We start from the raw sequence: 23,278 nt of genomic DNA, 5'->3' as shown, positions 1-23,278 counted from the left end.
TAATCATTATTTCAAAAGATTTTCAAAACCTTTCAAAGAAATTTCAAAAATGGTTATGAATTAAAAACAATTTCAAATATTTTTCTAAAGAATTTCATGAATAAATGAAAATAACAAATCTAAGAAATTCCATATTTGAAAAACTAACTTTTAAGAAGTAATGGCCGATGCGTTGTTGTTGTTGTAGATCAGCTATATTAACTAGAACTAGAACTTGGATTGTGGGAAATTTCTCGTGGGTCTCGAGCTACAAAGTACACTGCCTTAACGTACGTGAGCACAAATATTTAGGAATAGACTACGGAGACAACATTCAAAAATCATTAGAATTTATTTTCAAATTACAGTCATTATTTTCATTGTAAAGCAAAGACAGAACATTTAAAATATATTTTAAAAAACATTAATTATCTGCTGAAGCAATACAGTAATTATACATTATGACACCAATTAAGGATTTGTCGAGAAATATGTTGATATTGACAAAGGCTTTCACATGCCTCCTTGTTCACTGGTTCTCAATCTTTTTCGTGCCAAGGACCCCCAAATTGATGTTTGTGGCCGCGGACCCCCAGTTGAAAATATGTTGTGCCAGGGACCCCCAGAAGCAAAGATATGTTAAAAATGTTCGCCTTTTAGAATAAAGATTTAAAGATTTGCACATTTTCATAATTTTTCTAAGATAGCAGATCTACAAGCAGTGCGGCGCTATGAGCTTGTAGATCTGCTATTTTTGAATAGCCAAAGTATAAAATATGGATAAAGGGGTTAAAATGATTGTGACGCTTTATTGACTAATTTAGCTGGGGACCCCCAGGCATCCCCGCCAAGGACCCCTGGGGGTTCCCGGACCCCACTTTGAGAACCAATGCCTAGTTGATACCATCTGTTGTGTGGCTGGGTGAAGCCCTGAATGTGGCCCTGTGCACTGCACGCCCATTATGGGTCTTTCTCTCTCACCTGGTCTAAGAATGGAACACCTGTGGGCGAGAGATGGGGAATCCTGCAAGGGGAGAGAGACACGGGCCAAGCATGCGGATGGTTTGTGGAGGAATCTATTTCATCCCTTATCATTCCTTCTTTCTCTCCCTCTCATTATTTTTTTTTACCACTTTTACTTTATCTCAACATCACCCACGCAGCCTGCCTGCAGTTCCACATCTTGTTTCTTTTGGGACTGGCTCTCCAGACGTTTTTGGTTTGGTTCATTTGCAGGTTATTTTGTTTACATATCACTTTATTGCGTATCTTGGTATATTTTCGAGTGTTCGATTACTACGATCAATATAACATCTTGAATGTAATTACGAAATACTTTGAGTGTTCATATAATATAAACTTTATAAATGATGTATCTAAGTTAAAACAACATGAAGGAAGGATAGGCACAAATAAGCTTTGAGCTTCAGCCTATGCCTTTTTGATCAATCAACATGAACCATTGGCTTATAGTGGGGTATGTTTGGTGTAATTGTTGATGTGGATCAAAATAAACTAGTACAGCAAAAAATTGTACAGCATCAAGGCACATTCTTCCAGCTCTTTCTTCACTTCACTTGCTTCTGGTCTGTCTTCTGACTTCTTACACAGCATTGACTTGATTAATCTTTGCTGCAACAGTAACAAAAGATTAAGTGATCTATAGCAATATTAATTGACAGTCTAACATGATTGTGTTTGCAGCAAATTCCTATATTTCAAATGTACATACCTCACCAGGAAACCTTTTAGAAAAACCATCTGGAAACTCCTGATTTTCTTTGAGCTGCGTAAAAATCTGTAATTCGAAGTCATGGGGATTTCAGGCTGGTATACAGTAGTCAGACATGTACAACATAACAATTATATTCAATTTATAATATCAATGGAAATGGGTGTCCAAAAACTAAACTTAAATGGCCAGGAACTCATGTAACTAAACTTAAACTGAAATTTAAAGGGAAACCTTGAATAGAAGCAAAATTAAAACTCATTGATTTTTTTTTTACTAAAATCACCTTGTTATACAGTACATGTTCTGTATATACAGGACATTTGTTTGTATATGTATCATGCAAATAATGCCTAAAAGATGATGAGTATGACTTAACTCATAAATGATAAGTCATATTAATGACAACACTCACCGCTGCTCTTTCCGAACGAGTATCGACCTTCCAAAGGAGTTCAAAATATATCAACCCCAAGGCAAATATATCCACTTTTCTGTCATAAGTGGGCTCGATCCTCTATCATAGAAGAACAAAACGATAATAAAAACAGAGGTGTTATACATGTCATGAACAAAGGTGTTATACATGTCATGAACAAAGAACAACATACATAAGAAACATGCAAAACTGCACAGAGAAAGTGCTTTTTAAATGTATTATTAATGTAGATGATCTTACTTGTTCAGGTGCCATGTAGGGTGGAGTTCCTGTGTCTTTTGTCCTCTCCAGCAGGTTCTCATCACTCTCATCGTCATCGTTTGTGACCAGCCCAAAATCACCGATCTTCACCTCTCCTTGACCTCCAAACATGATGTTGGCAGGCTAATCATTGAAGACCATGGACAGCAGTTAACACAAATAAATATCCAATTCCATGATTCATATGGAGCAAAGAAAAATAAATATGTTCTGAGTTCATGTGTCACCTTCAGATCTCTGTGGATGAGTTTCTGAGAGTGGATGTATTCTACTGCTATAATTGTTTGTCGTCTAATAGGAAGACTTTCTTCCTGTCTCTTGGGGTCTTCTCCAGCCTGGTTCCTCTCCTTTATCCACTTCTTAAGCGTTTTCGCATCACATAATTCCATCTGAATGTATAAGAACAGGGTCGAGGAATCACTGCTAGACCTACAGAGTAGTGAGAAATAAAGACAGATATAGTTAAATCAAATTCCCAAAAATGTTGAATATGTGAACAATTGAGCAATGGAGATTTGTACTTACTGGGAAGTGCTGTAACTGTCAGAGTCAGAGTCATACATGTAGCCTGAATCTTCAGTCCAATCCGTGTAGTATCTCACAATGTGAGGATGCTGAAGATTAGCCAATGCACCCACCTCTCTTCTGGCTTTTCTGATTGCAAAGAATTCACTCACATAATTAATTTGAAACTGTAACTGTCAGTAACTGACACTTAAATATCTTTTACAATTACCATGCAATTTATTTACACTTTTATATCTATATAAATAAAATACTTACTCTTTATAGCGCACTATCTTTATGGCGTAAAAGCTCTTCTCACGCTTTAGTCTTGCCTTGTAAACACGGCCATATGCTCCTCTTCCAATACACTCAATTGAATCAAATTCTGATTCAAACCTGAGATAAACACATACAGGTAAACATCGTAAAATATATATATAGATAGATATGCAACAGTATTAATGATAAACCTTGAAATGCACGTATAACGCAAAGCATTGCAAATCAAGGCTTAAATTTGCCATACCTTGAGACTGCTGATTGGTTACTGACAATCACACCATCCTGAAGAAAAAATAAGAAACAAGCATCTCATGTAAATGTTCAAAGAAAAACTATTTTATAAGTCTATATTCAAAGGTCAGTGGGCCTACCTTTTTGGTCTTGTTACGTATCCCTTGGAAATTTGGGGCAAGTCTAATAAAAGAAGGGGAGAAAAATCAATTGTAGACATGGGAAAAGTATCAGTTTAAGGGGATCTGCAAAAGCCTGCTTACCTTATTTTGGGCTTGATGTAAGGAGTTTCTGCCTGAAAAGTGGGAGAGGAAATGACAAGTTTAAGTAACTGCCAAACCCAAGAGATGACAATGGGAACAAAGTTAGTATTTATCGACTTTTCTTACAAATATACTGTAGCACTGTTAAATTAGCAGTGACATATAGAGTACTGCTGCTAGTAAAAGGTGATTGTCACTATTTTGTTAAACTTTCCTAGGAGAGCGGGGAATATAGGACCTAACCTAAACCTAACCCTAACCATAACCTTAGTGGGGAACATAGAACCCGGGGAACATAGGTATGACCCCATTTTAATGAATCAAAGTTTATTTTAACCAATCTTTATGGTAGAGTACAGTATGTTAATACAATATAACTAGCACATCCGTTGTATTGAGACATTGAGAAATTTCGATCCTCGTGTTGGGTAGGACACATACTGGTTGACAATGTCAACAACATTATTTGATACAGATGGATTGGACACTATGACTATGTAAGGGTTTTCGACTATTGTTTGGACCCAATGTTTTATACAATTGTGTCAATGAAGTAACTAACTAACTACAGCTTTATTGTAGTTCGGACATCGTTGCAATTGCTTCTTTCCGTTGGGAGAGGGAGACAACAGACATAAAACCTACACATTGTAACTTGAATGCTTGGTACTTGGAAACCAGCTAAACGGGGAAATACTGAAATATTAATCGGGCAAACAGGGACTACATAACATAGACTTGATGCTTACCATTAACACAAAATAACCTAAAATATGTATTACAAACCAAGAGTAAATTTGAACAAGCAGTAACAAACTAACCTTGAGAGGATTAGATGAATCTGTGAATAATACAGATTCACTTCTGGTTGTTGCCTTGCTTTGTGATGTTGCATTGTGGGACTCCCTTGAAGAATACAGAGACATTATTATTCTCACCACCACCAGATATCACATCTGTGCTATTTAGGTATTGTTCAGTGTCTTACCATGTGTTTGAGGCTACTATTTAACGCTTGTTCAATGTCTTACCGTGTGTTTGAGGCTACAGAGATATTGGATGGTGCATCTGCAGACAATGCTGACTTGGAGGACACCTTAAAGGCACACAAGATTTTTGTAATTGATGTACAGTGTATATGATGTACATCACAGACAGGTTTCCATCTCCTCAGCCATCACTTACCTCTTTCTGTTGAGTACCACATATCTCATGATATGCAAGTTTGGCAGCAGCTTCTTTTGCTTCATTCTGTGTTCCTCCGAAGGCAATAGGGTAGTCCTTATCACCAATCACAAACTTGCAGCCTCTAATATCACAAAATGATTATTTAGAACCCTTGTAAATGTTGACTAAACAAATAGTATCAAATAGCATTACTATGCATAGTAGAGACAGGGTGTTGATTACTTGCCTTACTGGGTTTATTCGGAACTTCTTGTGTTTAGCATAGTCACTGAGCCAACCTGTGTAGTTAACTGGTGCAGACCGAGTTACATCTGGAACTGATATTCCCGACTGTAAAGAAAATAACGCAGTAATAATACATGAACAGTTAACTAAGCTTATTGTTTGCACCGCAGACTGAGGTGTGTCAGGTTAAAGTACAGACAGGGCTCAGCCATCACTTACCTCTTTGGATTGATTGCCACATATCTCATTATATGCAAGTTTGGCAGCTTCTTCACTTGCTTCCTTTTTCGTTCCTCCGATTTCTCCAAAGGCAGTGGGGTAATCCTTATCACCAATCACAAACTTACAGCACCTAATGGCACAATAGTATTATTTAGTGCCCATGTAAATGGGGACTAAGGGTGCGGTCACACCGAAGTTTAATTCTACCTACAGTATGGGGGCGGATTCTGCCAATGCTTTTCAATGAGAACGGAGCGTTTTTTTTTTGTTGTAGAAATCCACAAAGCATTGGCAGAATCCGCCCTCATAGGCAGAATCAAAGTTTGGTGTAACCGCACCCTTAACATGTACTTGCCATACTCCAGGCAGTGGTACAGAAAATGTAGGCTCGCTTCAGGAAAAGCCTGATACATGCAGTCATACTGTAGCTGCATTAAACAGCAGGCCTCGCTGAACAGGCCTGAATGTGTTCTGCAGTCTGTCTATGTTTTTATATTATATTGCTGTTATCATGTGCTGTTGTATGAATTGCTCTGTTATGTACAGTTCTGTGGAAAGAAGTTTCACCTTGGGGACAAAGAAGTCTAAACTCTATTCAAAGCATTAGTGCAGACTCAGAGTAGAATCAATAGTCTAATCGAGGTTTATTTTTCACTACTCATACAGGTTACAAGCAGAGAAATGCAAGTGTGGTAAGGTGTGGTACTTGCCTAACGGGCCTTATTGAGACCTTCTTGAGGTAAGCATAGTCACTCAGCCAACGTGTGAAGTTAACTGGTGCAGGTGCAATTATTACTGATGTCTGTAAATAAAACAACATAGTAATAAGACACAGACAGCAAACTGGGACACATTTTGAACAGATAATTGGCCATTTGTAAACTTGCATGAATCTTACAGAGTCAGCAGGATCAGTTTGCTCCATGCAGTTCAGGGCATGTTTCGCTGCATTGCTTTTGGCTTCATTCTTATCCACTCCAACACTGTTGGGATAAGTTATAACATTTATCACAACTCTTTGGGAGAATCTGTGGAATATTTCGGCAACATTTGCAAAGCAACTTAAAAAAAAAAAAACTCAATATCTCATATACAATAGAGCAACAGCCTGGTGTTATGGGTGGAGGAGAGGGTTAACATAACAAGCATCCCGGAGACAGTCAGTTGGATTTTAAAGGTATAGTGTAACTTAGTGATAGCCTATATATATTATACAGAAAATAAAATTTCAGGTGGGTTGCCAGTTTCATCCAATCAAGAGAGAGAACTACAGGATACAGGATAAACATATAGATTTGAAAGTGTTGAAACCAAAAATGTGCAGACAATGCAATGATTACTATCAGAATACACTTAACTTTAAAAAAGTTTGCTTTAAGTTAAAATTATTTGTTTGTTAAACCTTTACAAACAAATACTACCCATAGCCTACTGCTCAGTTAAACAAAATAATGTTTTTTTTAATTAAAAACAGGATTTGATTTAAGACTAGGTGGTATTCCCTTCTGACACTACAATTTTTTCAATGCACTTAAAGGAGGAGTTCACCCAAGAAATGACTTATTTTCTATCAATTGCACACCCTATGAAGCCTTGAATCCATGGATTCTTTTTTGTTTTTATCGCATTCCTAAGCTAATAATTTGATTCCCGTCTCCTACCGATAATGTATCCGGTAGGAGACACAAAGTAGATTATTTGTGTCTCCTACCGGAAATACACACAGTCATCAAATTATTGTCTTAGGAATGCCACAAAAACTAAAATAAATCCATGAAATCAAGGCTTCATGGGGTGTGTAATTGATAGAAAATAAGTCATTTCTTGGGTGAACTCCTCCTTTAAGAAAACAGTAATGTACAGAGCCATGGCATACTGGAATGTGCTCCCCCCATATTTGACTCTAACAAGAAATACATTTGGTTTCAAAAAGAAACTTAAGGAAGCAATAATCAAAAAGGAAATTAGATTAGATTAGGTTATTATTTTTGATATTTTCGGACAGAAAAACCTGTGTTTTTTTTTTTCTTTTTTTTTGATTATTAATATAAATGCTGTTCTCTAAGTTTGTGTTTTTTTTCACTAACATTGATTATGTTGTACTGCATTTTATGATTTGTATTGTGATGATTTTGCCTGGACCCCAGGAAGAATAGTCTCCACTAAGGTGTAGTCCTTAATAAACAAACAAACAAACAAACAAACACTGATGGCTATTCAATTTTTAAGACAATCACATAAACAAAAGTAGGCTGTATTCAGTTCCCACGTGACAGACTTGCTATATTCAAGTTCAACTTACATTTTCAGTTGATCAATGCCAGAGGCAACCTCGTCGTATCTGAGATGTCGAAATCCTGTTTCCTGTGTATTTTCGTGCGGTTTTGCATTGTCATTCATTGTAGAATTAAACAACAACACTCAACAAAGCTATGAAAAAACACCATTCAAATGAAGCGATGCTGTCATTGCTTTTTATTCGGAGCTTCTGCGTCTTCAGTGGAGTACTGCCAGTCGGTTCAGTCTTCCTGTTAGGAAGAACAAGATAAGTTTCGATTTGCTGAGAAGCGAGAACGTCATCATGGGATCTAGCCCTGAATCATGAGTCATGGATGAAATTCAACCTGGTGTTTGTACTTTCTCCCTTTTTGGCCCGTACATCTACATAAACGTTCGGATTTCAAATATAAAGTGCTTAACCCATGGCCACGGATGTTAAAAGTATGTACGACCCCTCAGAGGTACCTGTATCTTCCGTATTTTTTAATAAAAAGCATTTTAATCCGATCGGTGGCCATTTTCTCTGTATTTTAGCCACGCGACCCTATCGGTTGGGAGGTGTATTGCACTCTGATACATTATAAATATGAGAAATTGGCCACCGATCGGATAGGACTGTCCCTGCAACTGCCTTTTAAGTGTTTCTCAAACTTTTTAATTTCAAGGTCCCCCAGTTGGTATGCATTAGGCCACGGACCCCCATAACTAGATGAACCCACCAAAATTACCCTTACATATCCATTTCATCTATTTGTACACTCTCAAAGAGTTACAGGCCTGTAAGGGTCCATTTGGTTCCTATCTATTATGTAGGGACCCCCTGTATCCTCCGATAAATAACTCTATGGTAACCTTATTTTTAACTGTATGAAGGTAACACCCAAAGGACCCCTGGGGCCCCCGGAACCCAATTTGAGAACTATTGCTTTCCAACAAAAAAGCAGTTCCCACTAAATGTTTCCATATTAGCCTGATAAGGACATCCTCACCTCAACATTATGAACTACATCTCTAGGCTACTGTAGCTGACCAGCAGTACTTGAACACTAATAACTATATTTGGGAACAGACAGACAAGCGAGAACCTTTACATCATAATAAAACCTTTATTTTCAAATTACAATTATTTTCAGTACAAAGCAACGGCTGAACATTATTTACTGTAAATACAGTTTTCCCTATGCAGTAGTTCATTATCTGTTTAAGATCAAGAAAGCTGAGATGAGTTACAGTAAAAACAATTACTTGCCAAAAAAAATTTATTCATGATATAATTCTTTAGATTTTAGGCACCATTACTTGTGTAATTAATGTAAAACATGTATGTACCTATGTTTTCCTTTGACCATGTCTTTGATAACCGTGTTATGTGAGCTCATGAAAAGAGACAAAAGGCAAGCCATTCCGTATTGTCAAAAACAAGTACACCTTAGAATGACATGATTAGAATAGTAATGACGATAATGTACCACATTGTGTACCACATACCACTTTGTCATATTTATTTTAAAATAGTCATTCCTGCTCATAATTGCAGACAAGCTGCTTTGAAAATCTGATACTAATGAAAATATATCACACTGGCCCCACAGTGGTGGAATGAACTTCCCACTGATGTCAGGAAAGTAGAGTCACTGCCCATCTTTCGCCACAGGCTGAAAACCCACCTCTTCAGGAAACACTACCCATCCTCTCTGCCTGGCCTACTTGTTGTTAACTAGTTGTACGAAGACTTTTTTTTATTGTTGTATAGTTTTATTGGATCTTGTTTAGTCGATACACTTATTTGTTTTAGCTCCTGCTCATTTGATTTTGCTATTTTTGTCTCATCTGTTTAAGGAAAAAGGTAGCTGATATAATGCACTTTTACCTTAGCGCTAGGTATACTCTTGGTTGCTTGTTTTTGCAGAAAATGCACTTAAGACTTCTGGTGATTAGTAGTTTTTGTTCCCTACCTATGTTGAATGCACTTATTGTAAGTCGCTTTGGATAAAAGCGTCTGCTAAATGACTGTAATGTAATGTATTAAAATATGCAATACCATGTAATATTTGAAGGCACCAAGACATTTTTTACTCCCGGTTTATCATAATTGTCCTGAAAAAGAGCTGTTACAAAAATGTCCATAACATTAATTTTATCCATTATTATTATTGTTTTAAATTAGCTTTGAGCTTCGTAGTGATGTAAACTGCAAACCGGATAGTGAGGGCTTTCACATGTCTCCTAATTGATACCATCTATTCTGCACCCATACTCAGACAGTCTTGTTGTCTTGGTGCACAGAGAGCTTGTTTGCAAGTGTCAAAGCACACGTTTCCAACTCATTCTTCACTTGACTTGCTTCTGGTCGGTCTTCTGGCTTCTCACACAGCATTGACTTGATTAATCGTTCCTGCAACACATCAACAGCAACAAAAAAGCTAACTGATTAACCCCCCTATGTAAATATGAATAAATTACTGCACAGTCATATATTTCAAATGTACATACCTCACCAGGAAACTTCTTAGAAAAATCATCTGGAAACTGCTGATTTCTGATCTTCCCCAAAATCTATAATTCATTCAGTCATATGAGTATGGCAGTATGGTATATAGACATGTACAATGTAACAATTATTCAAGGTTATTAAACTTACACAGTGTAAAACTGTCAAACAAAATGTACATGAAAATATAATAATTTTTTGTTTGTTTTTGTTTTTATGCACTAGATTGAGTGCTGATTGTTTCGGATTAAGAATGCTCGTTCTTCTTGGCAAGTTTTTTTTTGCCGTTCAACTTCCAGTGTTTAAAGATATAGTTCAAACATGTTATAGAGTTGGCTGAATTTTAACTTGCCTGTGATTCATCAATGCCGTTAAAATAGAGAACAGGCAAGGCAACCACTCCCAGGGAGGGTAGATTTACAATAAGTTTTAGTTTGGTGTCAATAATTGCCATTCATGTTAAACATGCTGAGACGTCATGTTTTTACATGAACTCTGAATATCTCAAGTATTGGTCTTTCAAGGGAGGGTGGTGCAGGTTTTTTCTCAAAGTCAAAACTGAAAACTAATACTATCAAAACTAAATAGAAATGGGTGGTCAAAAACGAAACTAAAATGGCTAAGAACTTAAATTAAAAGGAAAACCGTAAATAAAAATACATAAATAGAAACTATAAATAAAATAAAATCACCTTGTTATACAGCACATGTTTCTCTCTCTCTCTCTCTCTCACTCTCACACACACACACACACACACACACACACACACACACACACACACACACACACACACAGTATATCATGCCAACAATGCCCTAAGCAATGATCTAACAAATAAATGATGAAGATTAATAGCAATTTTCCATATTATCGTAAAAATACTCACCTCTACTCTTTCTGCACCAGAAAAGATCTTCCAAAGGAGTTCAAAATATATCAGCCCCAAAGCGAATATATCCACTTTTTTGTCGTAAGTGCTCTCAATTCTCTATCATAGAAGAATAACATGATAATGAATGCAACAGAAGAACATGGCATAGACCAAACAACAACATACAGTTTAACATTTAATGGCAGAGATTGTAGAACCAAGTGCTTTGCAAAAGATTTATTAGTACCGATCTTACTTGTTCAGGTGCCATGTAAGACCTAGTTCCTGTGCTTCTTGTCCTCTCCAGCAGGTTCTCGTCACTGTCATTATCCTCAGCTGTGACCAGCCCAAAATCACCAATCTTCACCTCTCCATCACGTCCAAACATGATGTTGGCAGGCTAATTGAACACCATGAACACAGTAAACACCAATAAATATGAAATAAAACCACTGATGTGGGGCAAAGAAAAATTAAGATGTTCTGAGTTCAGTGTCACCTTCAGATCCCTGTGGATGAGTTTCTGAGAGTGGATGTATTCTACCCCGCTAACTGTTTGTTGTTTAATAGGAAGACTTTCTTCCTGTCTCCTGGGGTCACGTCGATTCACGTTCCTCTCATCTATCCACACCTTTAGTGTTTTCTTATCGCATAACTCCATCTGAATGTATAGGAACTGGGTCGGTGAATCGGAGCAAGACCTACAGTAGTGACGTCAAAAAGGCAGATACACTGTAGTGATATTGCATGTCCTCAAATTGCAGATAAAATGTATACAATTGATCAAAGGGGATTTTCATTCTTATATAACAAAATAAAAGAGACTTACTGTGAAAAGCTGTAGCTGTCAGAAGCAGAGTCATACATGTAGCCCAAGTTTTCAGTCCAAGCCGTGTGGTATCTCACTATGTTAGGATGCTGAAGACGTGCCAATGCACCCACCTCTCTTCTGGCTTTTCTGATGGCAAAGAATTCAATTATATAATTCATTTGAAACTTTCAACCGTATCAGTAACTGACACTTAAGCTTACTTGAGGAGTGTAATATCAGTGTGAAAATCACTATATACACAAAACACTTACTTTTTATAGCGCACAATCTTTACAGCGTAAAACCTGTCCTCAAGCTTTTGTCTTGCCTTGTAAACACGGCCAAAGCCTCCTTTTCCAAGACGCTCAATTAAATCAAACTCTGATGAGAACCTAATTAGATAAACACAAATAGTAGAACGTGGTAAAAATATAGATTATAATACAGTATTAATGATAAACATTGAAATACACATAGCGTACAACATTGCAAATCACAGTTTAATATTTGCTATACCTTGAGACTACTGATGATTGGTTAGAAGTACCTTCAGGACTATTTTCTGTATTCTTCACATTTAAATTGACAATCACACCATCCTAAGGATAAATTAAGAAGAATAATGCATATCATGTAAATGTAAATGTTTGACCTTTGAATATATAGCCTTTTTATTTATTTCAGTGGGCCTACCTCTTTGGTCTTGTTAGGTATCCCTTGGAAATTTGGTGCAAGTCTAGTGAAACAAGTGGGGGAAACATCAATTGCATACATATGGAAAAGGTATCATAGGCTTGAGGTCTTCAGAAACCCACTTACCTTATTTTGGGCTTACAGTCATGAATTTCTGGCTGAAAAGTGGGAAAGGAAATGTCAAGTTCAAGTAACTGCCAATCCCAATAGATGACAATGAGAACAAAGTTAAACATTTTCTTACAAATAATATCTAGCTCTGTTAAATTAGCAGTGAGATACAGTATACTGCAGTTAGTAACAGGTGATTGTCTCTATCATTTGGTTAATGCCCTTCCAGTTGAATGTTTGCAGGTACTTGGAAAGCAGTGAACGAGAGTGAACAGGGAAATACTGAAATATGAACTGGGCAAATGCGCGCTACAGAACATAGATTTAACCCATTAAGACCTGAGGCGATTCTTAAAAATATCTGCTATTTTTTTTATAGCAAAAGAAATCTAAAGATGCGTTCCAGGTCTTAATGGGTTAAAAGTTTAACATTTACACAAACCAAGTGTAAATTGCATGCATACAGGCAGTAACAAACTAACCTTGGGAGGATCAGAAGAATCTGTGAATATTACTGAGTCACTTCCGGTTGTTATAGTGCTTTGTGATGTTGCATCGAGGGACTCCCTTGAACAATACAGAGACATTAGTAGGCAGATTCTCACCACCACCAGATAGTACCGTCTGTGCTAACTCCTGTTCAATGTCTTACAATGTGTTGGAGGGTACAGAGACATTGGATGGTGAATCTTCAGACATTGCCGACTTGAAGGACACCTGAAAGACAAATAAATGGTTGTTAACATTTTATAACAAAAATGGCGATATATGTTAGACCATTATTATATTGTTTTTAATAACTTGAGTTAGCCAGCTGAATTGCATTTGGCTTCCTTTGCACTCTTACCATCACCCTATGTAGCATGTGACATTTCACATTGGTAGGACTTTTCAGACAAATTTAGAAGGATTTAAATAGACCAATTATTTGTATAAAAACACTAAGACTGCACACACACACATGCAGATTGCATGTAAATAATTCCCAAACCAGTTGTTTTGAGGAGTGCTAATTTTGATTCACTCAACGCCTGCGTTTGAGGCTCTTGTGGTGTGGCTGAGCAAGCCGAAAGGTGAACAAGTGTCCATGCAGAGTACTGTTTTGGTAATTGCGTACTGTATGTACATTTAAAGAAGGAGAGGTCACAGTTTCTAACACATTCTAAGCCTTCTTCCTCCACACTGGGAAGAAAAAATGTGATTGGTAGAGAATCGGAGAACCTTTGCATTTCATACGTGATGCTCTTTGCAGCCAGCCTGGTGGTTGACTCTTTGCAAAGTTCTAAAGAGGGTTGAATGCACACTAATAAAGTACTGTAGAGGTTCTGTCAACATCTGATACTAAGTTTGCAACCCAAATGAATAGACAAAATGGAAATAAATACCTGGCTGTTGACGCTGTTCCAGTCTGACTGTTCTTGAAGGGCAGCATAAGCCAGCTGAGCTGCGTTTTGCTTGGCTTCCTTGGCACTTTTACCCTCAGCCAATGGGTACTCTTTATCATCAATGACCAACCTGCAGGAGAATCTGTGCGTTTGTGTATGCAAGTGTGTGTGTGGGTGCATGCATGCAGGGAGGAAAAGATTGGGATCAGAGGCTTTACATTTCAATATTCTCATAATCTATCCACAGTTAAAAGAATGTAATATGGTATCTATTTTTAGGTTTCCATCATACATACTGAGGGCAATGAGGTAGACCACTTTTCACCAATCTGTAGTCAGAATAGCGGTTCTTTTTCTGACAGTAGTAGTTGACAATTCCAATGTAATTTGTCTCACTGAAGCTGTGTTCTTTAAATGCAGGGCTTAAATTCAAGTCCTCCGTTTTCTCGCTGTGATAATAGAGACAAACAATTAACCAACTGAATAAGAAATCTAGAATTTAGATTCTAATCTAATAAAATCTTACTTACCAGAGGCTGGAACCATCTTGATTTAGTTTGTCCTTCTGTTGAGCAGATGAGCAATTTAAAATGTATGGACAAAATATGGATTGTCCTTGACAAAGACTATGTTCTATATTCACAATATTTAACAAGGACTCCTTGTTAACTAGTACTCCATTACAAGTTCATGTTGCTCAGTCAAGGTTTTACTTGAGTTAAAGTACTGAAGCACTTACTTTTCTAAAGCAAAATGTCTTTTTAATATTAATGCATAGCTGTATTGTCTTCACAATGCATTTATCTCATACATAACTCTCTGAAACCATCTAAGAATGCACTGACTTGTTTGTAGAACAACTATGCTACACAAAGTCTAATTAAACAGCCAGTGTCATTTTTTTTATTGAATGGCTTCTACTGTAGAATGAAAACAGGTCTCTAGTGGTGACAGGTGAAAATTCTGTGGCTAATCACATTTTCAACAGCTGACAAAAGTTTCATGCTACATGCCATGCCACGATTAACATAATCTCCATTTATAATACAGGACAAGCTAAACTATTGAGCTGATTTGGAGCTAGACAGCTTTCCATTTCCACAGACATCACTTACCTCTTTGGTTTGAATACCACATATCTCATTATATACAAGCTTGGCAGCTTCCTCCTTTGCTTCCTTTTTTGTTCCTCCAAAGGCAGTAGGGTATTCCTTATCATCAACCACAAACTTACAGCATCTAATATCACAAAATGGTTATTTAGCACCCTTGTAATGGGGACTTAACAAACAGTATACAATACATACAGTTGGTGGCATTTAGTATGCAGCAGCAACTTACTGTGTTGAATTATTTGGTCCCATTCTGGTTGACTCAACAGCCTTTATTGTGACCCTGTTGCGTTGACTGTATTCATTGAGCCAACATATGAAGTTGGGTTGAGTGACACTCATTTGATTAACTGGTGCAGGTTGAGCTACTACAGCTGACACAGATATTCCCTGTGAAGAAAATAACATGGTAATAACATGTACAGTAAACCGGTCCTAATTTTTTAACAGATAATTGACCAAAGGAAACTGACAAAGATGCATGAGAATCTCACAGAGTCAGCAGGGTCTGTTTGCTCCATGCTTTTCAGGGCGTGTTTCGCTGCATTCTGTTTGGCTTCCTTCTTATTCTTGCCCACACCGTTGGGATAGGTTTGGCCATTGATCACAACTCTTTGGGTGAATCTGTGGAGTATTTTGGCAATATTTAGCCAAGCAACATGACTCAAAATAATAATAATGTCATACTTCAGCCTGGTGGATTATGGAATGGTTGCAGGAGAGGGTTTACATAACAAGCAAGTTCTTATGAAGCAGTTGCCCCAGTCAGTGCCTTGCTCAAGGGTACTTCAGGGAGGATATCAATGCACCAGTTGGGAATGCTGATGCACCATTAGCATGGATAACTATATTTAACACATATTTAGGTTAGGCAGCGTTTGTATGGTTACGTTTTGGGTTATGGTGGTACAGTTGTCAGACATGAGTTTTCAGCAGTGGTGGAAAGTAACTAAGTACATTTACTTAAGTACTATACTTAAGTTACATTTTTTGGTATTTGTACTTTACTTGAGTATTTCCAATTTCCAATACTTTTACTTCTACTCCACTACATCTCGGAAAATAGATAATAATACAATATTATTAAATAGATAATAATACAAGCTCAGTATTTCAAAAGTTTTTTTTATTATTTGAAAACTTGAAATGGGACATTCTGCATAATGAGTACTTTAAGTACATTTTGATGCCAATACTTTTTTACTTTTACTTAAGTACAGTTTGCCAGGGGTGGGAATGCGTGTTAGGCTGTCCCATGAGCAATGCAACCCTGGGTGAGATCTTGCCATCATGCACAGATCTTCCAGTTTCATTGGTCGACGTCAAATGAAGTGAATGAATTACAGTATTGCTCAAAGTCCAACTCTGTCCATGTGGCATATATACAGAACACATACAGTACAGTACAGTACAGTACAGTACAGTACAGTACAGTACAGTACACTGATCAAGACTATCATATATGTATTTGATCGAGTCTGACTTTTACTTTCACATCTATGATAATATGCAATTGTCACAATCTATAAAAATACATCTGATAGTCTTGATCCAAGGCTAAAACGCCATGCTTGGAATAAAGCGGTTATGTATAACGTCACTGTAGGCTAATATTCAGTGTCCACGGTTTGAATGTTCAACTCACGTTTTAATATGATCAGGACCATCAGAGCCAACATCCTCGTATCCGAGTTGCAAGCCTGTTTTCTGTGCATATTCGTTTAGTTTAGCAACGTCATTCATTATTCCACCAACAACAGTGAGCAATAAAGCTATACAGATTGTTCAAATGGCGTGACACTGTCTTTTCGCTTTCTATTCCCAGCTTCTGCGCCCTCAAGTCAGTCAGTGCTTCCAGGTCGCTCTCCATTCAGTCTTCAGTAAGTTTCGATTTCCTTGACAGAACGTCATCATGATCATGCATGTATGTAACCAACCTACAGGGGGCGCATCACTATTTTTGACCTTGCCTGCATTTGATACAAAAAAAAGAAGGAAAAAGAAACGTAGTTCCCACCCAATATTTTAATTATATTACATAAGGACATCCCCACATCAACAAACTGTACATCTGTAATTCACCACACCATGTGAAATGATGCTTAAAGGAGTAGTTCACCCAAAAAATGACTTATTTTCTATCAATTACACACCTCATGAAGCCTTGAATTCATGGAGATTTTTTTGTTTCCAATAATTTGATGACCGGCAGTCTCCTACCAGAGACTCAAAGAGTCACTCCTACTGAATGGTCATCAAATTATTGGCTCAGGAATGTGACAAAACAAAAAAGTCTCCATGAATTCAAGGCTTCATGGGGTGTGTAATTGATAGAAAAAAGGGCATTTCTATAATGAACAATGTTTTATTAGCAGATGGTATAGGTCAGGAACTGACTCCAGAGATCCAGGTACAACTAGTGCTCACAGGGACCCCTGAGCAAAGTAACAATTCAATTTCACAATCAAAACATTCACTGGAAGTTCACACACGATAAAGTGCATATGACATGCACATATGACAGTACTCTTCTGACATGTTACCACCCACAGTATACAAGTACTTCTCTACTAAATCATATCAAACAAGAAACCTCTAGTGCAGGATATTAATTGTAACATTATTAGCATGATCTTTACAGACATTCAGCTGAGCTAACCACAAGTAAAGCCAAGGTATGTGGTAGTATAATATACCAAAAGTAACACCTTTTGGGACCTTGTTGGGTTGACTGTATTCATTGAGCAAACTGGGTTGAGTTCTACCCATTTGATTAACTGGTAAAGGTTGAGTTACATCTGACACAGATACCACTTAGCCCTCTTAGAGCAGGGGTCTTCAACAGGGGGTCCGGGACCCCTAGGGGGTCCTCAGAGTTACTACAGGGGATCCGCCAAATCTTTGTGTGATATATTTTCTTTACATTAACCACTTGAACCCTAGCATCCCTTTTCTGAGGAGAACTTAAGCCAAAAATAGCAGATCTACAAGCTCACAACGCCTCGCGCTGCGAGGCGTTGTGAGCTTGTAGATCGGCTATTTTTGGCAAAGAGTTATAGGTGTAGAGGGAAAAAAGAGCAGCAAAAGTTTATCTGAAACACAATTTTATACAATATAGAGAGGGTCCCTGCTTCATCTCTCTCTCAGCTAGGGGGTCCTTGGCCTGAAAACGTTGAAGACCCCTGCTCTAGAGTTGGTGACGTGGGATGGCTCTGTACATGGACCGTTTTTTTCCCCGTCTACACCAAATCTCTTCGCAAGAAATAGTCGATCTAATCTGCTATTTTTGGCTAATGTTGCCCCCAGAATATGGATGCTGGGATTCAAGTGGTTAACTTATTGTGGCATGTTAATACTCAAAGTACAGAAAAATAATACAAGGTTACAAAGGGTAGAAAGGTTTAAACTTTTAATGAAAACATGTATGGAACATCTACTCGACTCTTTAGTAAAAATGGTAGCCTATAATTCAATAAGATCTCGAAATTATAAATACATATACAAAATTCTTCTTTTAACCCATTAAGACCTGAGATACGATTCTACAAATGTCTTCTAAATCCTAACAGTTTTCTGAAATACTTATGTTGCTATAATATCAGTGGTGCTCAAACCTTTTCATGTCAAGGACCCACAAAATGATATTATATATTATATCTGAAAATATTTTGTTCCAGGGACCCCCCAGAAGCAAAGATTTGAGTAAAAAATGTTTGCTTTAAAAATATATATATATTCAAAGATTTGCACAAATGTTCACGATTTTTCAAGAATAGCAGATCTACAAGCTCATAGTGCGGCACTCGGTGCCGCGCTATGAGCTTGTAAATCTGCTATTTTTTAAAAGCCAAAGTATAAAATAACGGTTAAAGTGGTTACACAGATGCATTCCCGGACGGTCTTAATGGGTTAATAGCACTCTACACAGAGAGTCAGAAAGACAACTGGTTGAAAGAGATGTCGTAGCAGATACCATAATACCTACACAAAAATAGAGTAAACTAGTCCTGCTTAGAGGAGCTAATAGGTCGAGTGTAATAAGTATCTCACATGAATCTTGTCTCGTCTATGATTATAATGTGCCAAACAAATCAAAGATGACATTTCATGCAGATCTCATATATTAGTTTATTCATGGTCAGCAGCTGTATCCCCAGGACAGTTAGAGCACAAATCCTCTTCATCTGTAAAAAGCAGACATTCAACATCATCAGTAAGGGGCTGTGTCCACTGAGGCATTTTTCTTTCATGAGCGCAGCATATTATTTTGAATTGTTTTCTATGTGAGCGGTACATATTGATATCAATCAATCAATCAAGCTTTGAGTGCAGTTCAATGTGCTTCACAGGAAAAAAGGGTCAAGACAAGGCAAAAAGGCAAGGCAAAATAAAAAAAAATGCAGAGATGCATATAAATACATAGAAATGCATTATTTTTTTTTTTGTAATAATAAGATTTCTTTTCCACAGATTCAGAGACCCGCAAATCCCCCGGCAGGCTGTTCCAAAGCGTGGGACCATAATAGCTAAAAGCTGCTTCTCCATATTGTTTTGTATTATTAGCCTCTGGGATCTGTAGGAGACCAGCGCTAAAGGATCTAGGGGCCCTGCCAGGCACGTATTTAGGAAGCATTGCTGGCAAGTATGCAGGTGCATTCCCATTAAATTACTTAAAAACCAGTAAAAGGATCTTAAAATCTATTCTAGAACTGACAGGCAACCAATCCAGGGACTTTAAAATAGGCGCAATGTGTGCTCTCCGTCTGGTCTTTGTCAACACACGTGTTGCTGCATTCTGGACAAGTTGTAACCAAACCTATCGGTTTTTTGGAAGACCAGACAGGAGAGCATTACAGTCATCAAGTCTGCTAGTGATAAAACAATGAATTATTTTTTCAGTGTCAGCCTGGGAGAGAAATGATCAGACTTTGGCAATGTCTGGCATTTTCACATGGTCGTCCAGAGTTGAAATATTTTCAACTCTGGCCGTGTGGACGAAAGCGCCATGTGTTTTCAGCTGGAAATAAAACGCTTTGGTGGACACACAGCCTAAGACAATAATAATGAAAAACAAATGTGCAGCATTTGATTAGCCCTCTCACCATTATAAGTGGTCCCACACCATATGCAGTAAAAATGGACTCCTCTTAGATATGATGTCAATATTTGCAGCTTGTCCAGGGACTGCAAAACAAAAGGAAGTGTCAAATCTATGCATAATGCAGAATATTCCTACCGAATGTTTGATTCTCAATGGAGTGGCTTTCACTTATACTATGCTGATTGAATACACATAAGGATTGATTTTAATTATATTTGCACAACTGCTCTTTTTGCACTGTATGTGAGGTCCTGCTGTTCTTGCGCTGTGTCAGAAAGTATTGTAAGGGTGCGGTCACACCAGACTTTAATTCTGCCTATGAGGGCGGATTCTGCCTTTCAATGGGAACAGAGCGTTTCTTTTGTAGAAATCCGCGAATGGCAATAATAATTTTTCTTTGTACCAATGTTCCTAAGACACATTTCTGTACATCTATTGTACCTAAATTAATTGCAATTCTGATGTATATGGTAGTTCCATCATAGGCCTCATCATTTAAAACAATAATCCACATTGAATTAAACACTTACAGTTAATTCCTCTATCTCATCCTGTTCCTCATCCTGTTCCTCATCCTGTTCCTTATCCTCCTCAGTTTCATTGTCATCTTTCATCTTCGATAACTTCTTCTTTTGGCCAATACCAGTCTTCTCTGGGAATAGTGATGCTCTGAAATTAAATGAGAATTCAGTCATTGTTAACACAAAGGAAAGACTCACATTTATGTTGACATAATACTGTATAAAGCCATTTAGACATCGTTTGTTTCAACCTTCTGGCTGTCAAGCTGCTCACAGGCCCGCTGGCTCCTTCTGAGATCTCCGTCAATCATTCACTCTGCTTTTCTCTTCTTTACCCCTTCCATGCATTAGGCCACGGACCCCCATAACTCAGAGTGTACAAATGGAACTAGATGAACCCACCAAAATTACCCTTACATATCCATTTCCTCTATTTGTACACTCTCAAAAGAGTTACAGGCCTGTAAGGGTCCATTTGGTTCCTATCATTATGTAGGGACGCCTGTATCCTCCGATAAATAACTCTATGTTAACCTTATTTTTAACTGTATGAAGGTAACACCCTAAGGACCCCTGGGGGTCCTCGGAGCCTGTAAGGACATCCTCACCTCAACATTATGAACTGCATCTCTAGGGTACTGTAGCTGACCATGCGAAGCAGTACTTGAACACTAATAACTATATTTGGGAACAGACAGACAAGCGAGAACCTTTACATCATAATAAAAACTTTATTTTGAAATTACAATTATTTTCAGTACAAAGCAAAGACTGAACATTATTTACTGTAAATACAGTTTTCCCTATGCAGTAGTTCATTATCTGTTTAAGCAATACAATAACTATACAGCTGACACCCTGATCAAGAAAGCTGAGATGAGTTACAGTAAAACATTTTTTTATTCATGATATAATTCTTTAGATTTTAGGCACCATTACTTGTGTAATTAATGTAAAACATGTACCTATGTTTTCCTTTGACCATGTCTTTGATAACCGTGTTATGTGAGCTCATGAAAAGAGACAAAAGGCAAGCCATTCCGTATTTTCAAAAACAAGTACACCTTAGAATGACATGATTAGAATAGTAATGACGATAATGTACCACATAGTGTCATATTTATTTTAAAATAGTCATTCCTGCTCATAATTGTAGACAGGCTGCTTTGAAAATCTGATACTAATGAAAATATATCACACTGGCTTCCAAATAGTAATAAAATATGCAATACCATGTAATATTTGAAGGCACCAAGACCTTTTTTACTCGCGGTTTATCATAATTGTCCTGAAAAAGAGCTGTTACAAAAATGTCCATAAAATTCATTTTATCCATTATTATTATTGTTTTAAATTAGCTTTGAGCTTCGTAGTGATGTAAACTGCTAACAGGATAGTGAGGGCTTTCACATGTCTCCTAATTGATACCATCTATTCTGCACCCATACTCAGACAGTCTTGTTGTCTTGGTGTGCATAGAGCTCGTTTGCAAGTGTCAAAGCACACGTTTCCAACTCTTTCTTCACTTGACTTGCTTCTGGTCGGTCTTCTGGCTTCTCACACAGCATTGACTTGATTAATCGCTCCTGCAACACATCAACAGCAACAAAAAAGTGAACTGATTAACCCCTTATGTAAATATAAATAAATTACTCATCATACTCGTCATCAACTCGGACTGCGAAGAATCTGGGTGTGACCCTGGACGATCAACTGACGTTCTCGGCAAACATCGCATCAGTGACGAGGTCCTGCAGATTCCTGCTCTACAACATCAGGAGGATTCGCCCCTTCCTCACGGAGAAGGCAGCCCAGGTGCTCATCCAGGCTCTCGTCATCTCCCGCCTGGACTACTGCAACTCCCTCCTTGCTGGTGCTCCGGCATCTGCCATCAAACCTGTGGAGCTTGTCCAGAAAGCTGCGGCTCGCCTGGTGTTCAACCGCCCCAAGTTCTCCCACACAACCATCCTTCTCCGCTCTCTACACTGGCTCCCCGTAGCGGCTCGCATCCAGTTCAAAACCCTGGTGCTAGCCTATAGGGCAGTGAAAGGAACAGCTCCTTCCTACCTCCGGGCTATGGTCGATGCCTACACCCCTGCCCGACCACTTCGGTCTGCCACCTCGGGCGACTGATTGCCTCGTCACTCAAGGGTCCTTCTGGCCGATCCACACGGTCACGACTCTTTTCTGTTCTGGCCCCACAGTGGTGGAATGAACTTCCCACTGATGTTAGGACAGCAGAGTCACTGCCCATATTTCGCCGCTTCAGGAAACACTACCCTTCCTCTCTGCCTGACCTACTTGTTGTTAACTAGTTGTACGAACGCTTGTTTTCTATTGCTGTATTGATTATTGGATTGTTTATTGGATCTTGTTTAGTCGATACACTTATTTGTTTTAGCTCATGCTCATTTGATTTAGCTATTTTGTCTCATCTGTTTAAGGAAATAGGTAACTGATATATTGCACTTTTACCTTAGCGCTAGGTATACTCTTGGTTGCTTGTTTTTGCAGAAAATGCACTAAAGACTTCTGGTGATTAGTAGTTTTCGTTCCCTACCTATGTTGAATA

The 23,278-nt window shown here is 37.9% G+C and overlaps 3 protein-coding genes across 4 annotated transcripts in view; all 3 read right to left on the bottom strand.

Moving 5' to 3' along the window:
* Positions 1–312: 312 nt before the first annotated feature.
* LOC308100882 (interferon-induced, double-stranded RNA-activated protein kinase-like) overlaps positions 313–23,278 on the bottom strand; it is a 30,610-nt gene continuing 7,644 nt past the window's right edge. Inside the window, exons 1-18 of one of the 2 annotated variants that reach the window (XM_080450047.1) lie at positions 7,632–7,852; positions 6,228–6,312; positions 6,040–6,131; positions 5,327–5,459; positions 5,109–5,212; positions 4,880–5,003; positions 4,726–4,790; positions 4,516–4,600; positions 3,695–3,726; positions 3,572–3,614; positions 3,445–3,482; positions 3,195–3,314; positions 2,937–3,065; positions 2,639–2,840; positions 2,391–2,534; positions 2,127–2,228; positions 1,712–1,777; positions 313–1,611 (exon numbers count right to left, since the gene is read on the bottom strand). In XM_080450047.1, coding sequence (XP_080306173.1) covers positions 1,495–1,611; positions 1,712–1,777; positions 2,127–2,228; positions 2,391–2,534; positions 2,639–2,840; positions 2,937–3,065; positions 3,195–3,314; positions 3,445–3,482; positions 3,572–3,614; positions 3,695–3,726; positions 4,516–4,600; positions 4,726–4,790; positions 4,880–5,003; positions 5,109–5,212; positions 5,327–5,459; positions 6,040–6,131; positions 6,228–6,312; positions 7,632–7,729 — 1,779 coding nt within the window. In that variant the 5' untranslated portion in view covers positions 7,730–7,852 and the 3' untranslated portion in view covers positions 313–1,494. Of the gene's footprint in view, positions 1,612–1,711; positions 1,778–2,126; positions 2,229–2,390; positions 2,535–2,638; positions 2,841–2,936; positions 3,066–3,194; positions 3,315–3,444; positions 3,483–3,571; positions 3,615–3,694; positions 3,727–4,515; positions 4,601–4,725; positions 4,791–4,879; positions 5,004–5,108; positions 5,213–5,326; positions 5,460–6,039; positions 6,132–6,227; positions 6,313–7,631; positions 7,853–23,278 lie in introns of those variants that run through there. The other variant, XM_080450046.1, reaches the window with a different exon arrangement.
* On the bottom strand, positions 8,761–16,943 carry LOC308100881 (interferon-induced, double-stranded RNA-activated protein kinase-like). Its single transcript, XM_080450045.1, has 19 exons — positions 16,730–16,943; positions 15,579–15,708; positions 15,314–15,474; positions 15,088–15,211; positions 14,503–14,537; positions 14,269–14,421; positions 13,973–14,114; positions 13,240–13,304; positions 13,070–13,154; positions 12,603–12,634; positions 12,477–12,519; positions 12,300–12,382; positions 12,056–12,175; positions 11,802–11,930; positions 11,472–11,673; positions 11,229–11,372; positions 10,988–11,089; positions 10,103–10,165; positions 8,761–10,004 (listed from the first exon to the last, which is right to left on the bottom strand). The coding sequence occupies exons 1-19, from the start codon at positions 16,825–16,827 to the stop codon at positions 9,867–9,869; spliced, it is 2,049 nt and encodes a 682-aa protein (XP_080306171.1). The 5' UTR covers positions 16,828–16,943; the 3' UTR covers positions 8,761–9,866.
* On the bottom strand, positions 18,597–21,396 carry LOC308100883 (uncharacterized protein). The gene is made up of 4 exons (XM_080450048.1): positions 21,315–21,396; positions 20,716–20,854; positions 20,187–20,268; positions 18,597–19,268 (listed from the first exon to the last, which is right to left on the bottom strand). Exons 1-4 carry the CDS (start codon positions 21,356–21,358, stop codon positions 19,213–19,215), a joined length of 321 nt encoding a protein of 106 aa, XP_080306174.1. The 5' UTR covers positions 21,359–21,396; the 3' UTR covers positions 18,597–19,212.

The sequence above is a fragment of the Gymnoscopelus braueri genome (assembly GCF_963280865.1).
Source record: "Gymnoscopelus braueri genome assembly, chromosome: 14".
NCBI lineage: Eukaryota > Metazoa > Chordata > Actinopteri > Myctophiformes > Myctophidae > Gymnoscopelus > Gymnoscopelus braueri.
The sequence above is the reverse complement of the archived record's forward strand: the minus strand, read 5'-3'. Positions and strand labels throughout refer to the sequence as shown.

Excerpts from the sequence above, each read along its gene's own strand:
- LOC308100881 (XM_080450045.1), bottom strand. The coding sequence starts at position 16,827 with ATGAATGACGTTGCTAAACTAAACGAATATGCACAGAAAACAGGCTTG. Across the intron at positions 14,115-14,268 it reads GGTCTACCTCATTGCCCTCA|ATTCTCCTGCAGGTTGGTCA; the intron begins GTATGTATGATG and ends ACAAACGCACAG. Across the intron at positions 12,383-12,476 it reads TACCTAACAAGACCAAAGAG|GATGGTGTGATTGTCAATTT; the intron begins GTAGGCCCACTG and ends ATTTATCCTTAG.
- LOC308100883 (XM_080450048.1), bottom strand. The coding sequence starts at position 21,358 with ATGGTCAGCTACAGTACCCTAGAGATGCAGTTCATAATGTTGAG. Across the intron at positions 20,855-21,314 it reads ATGCAGTTCATAATGTTGAG|AGCATCACTATTCCCAGAGA; the intron begins GTGAGGATGTCC and ends ATTTAATTTCAG. Across the intron at positions 20,269-20,715 it reads ATGAGATAGAGGAATTAACT|TCCCTGGACAAGCTGCAAAT; the intron begins GTAAGTGTTTAA and ends TTTGTTTTGCAG.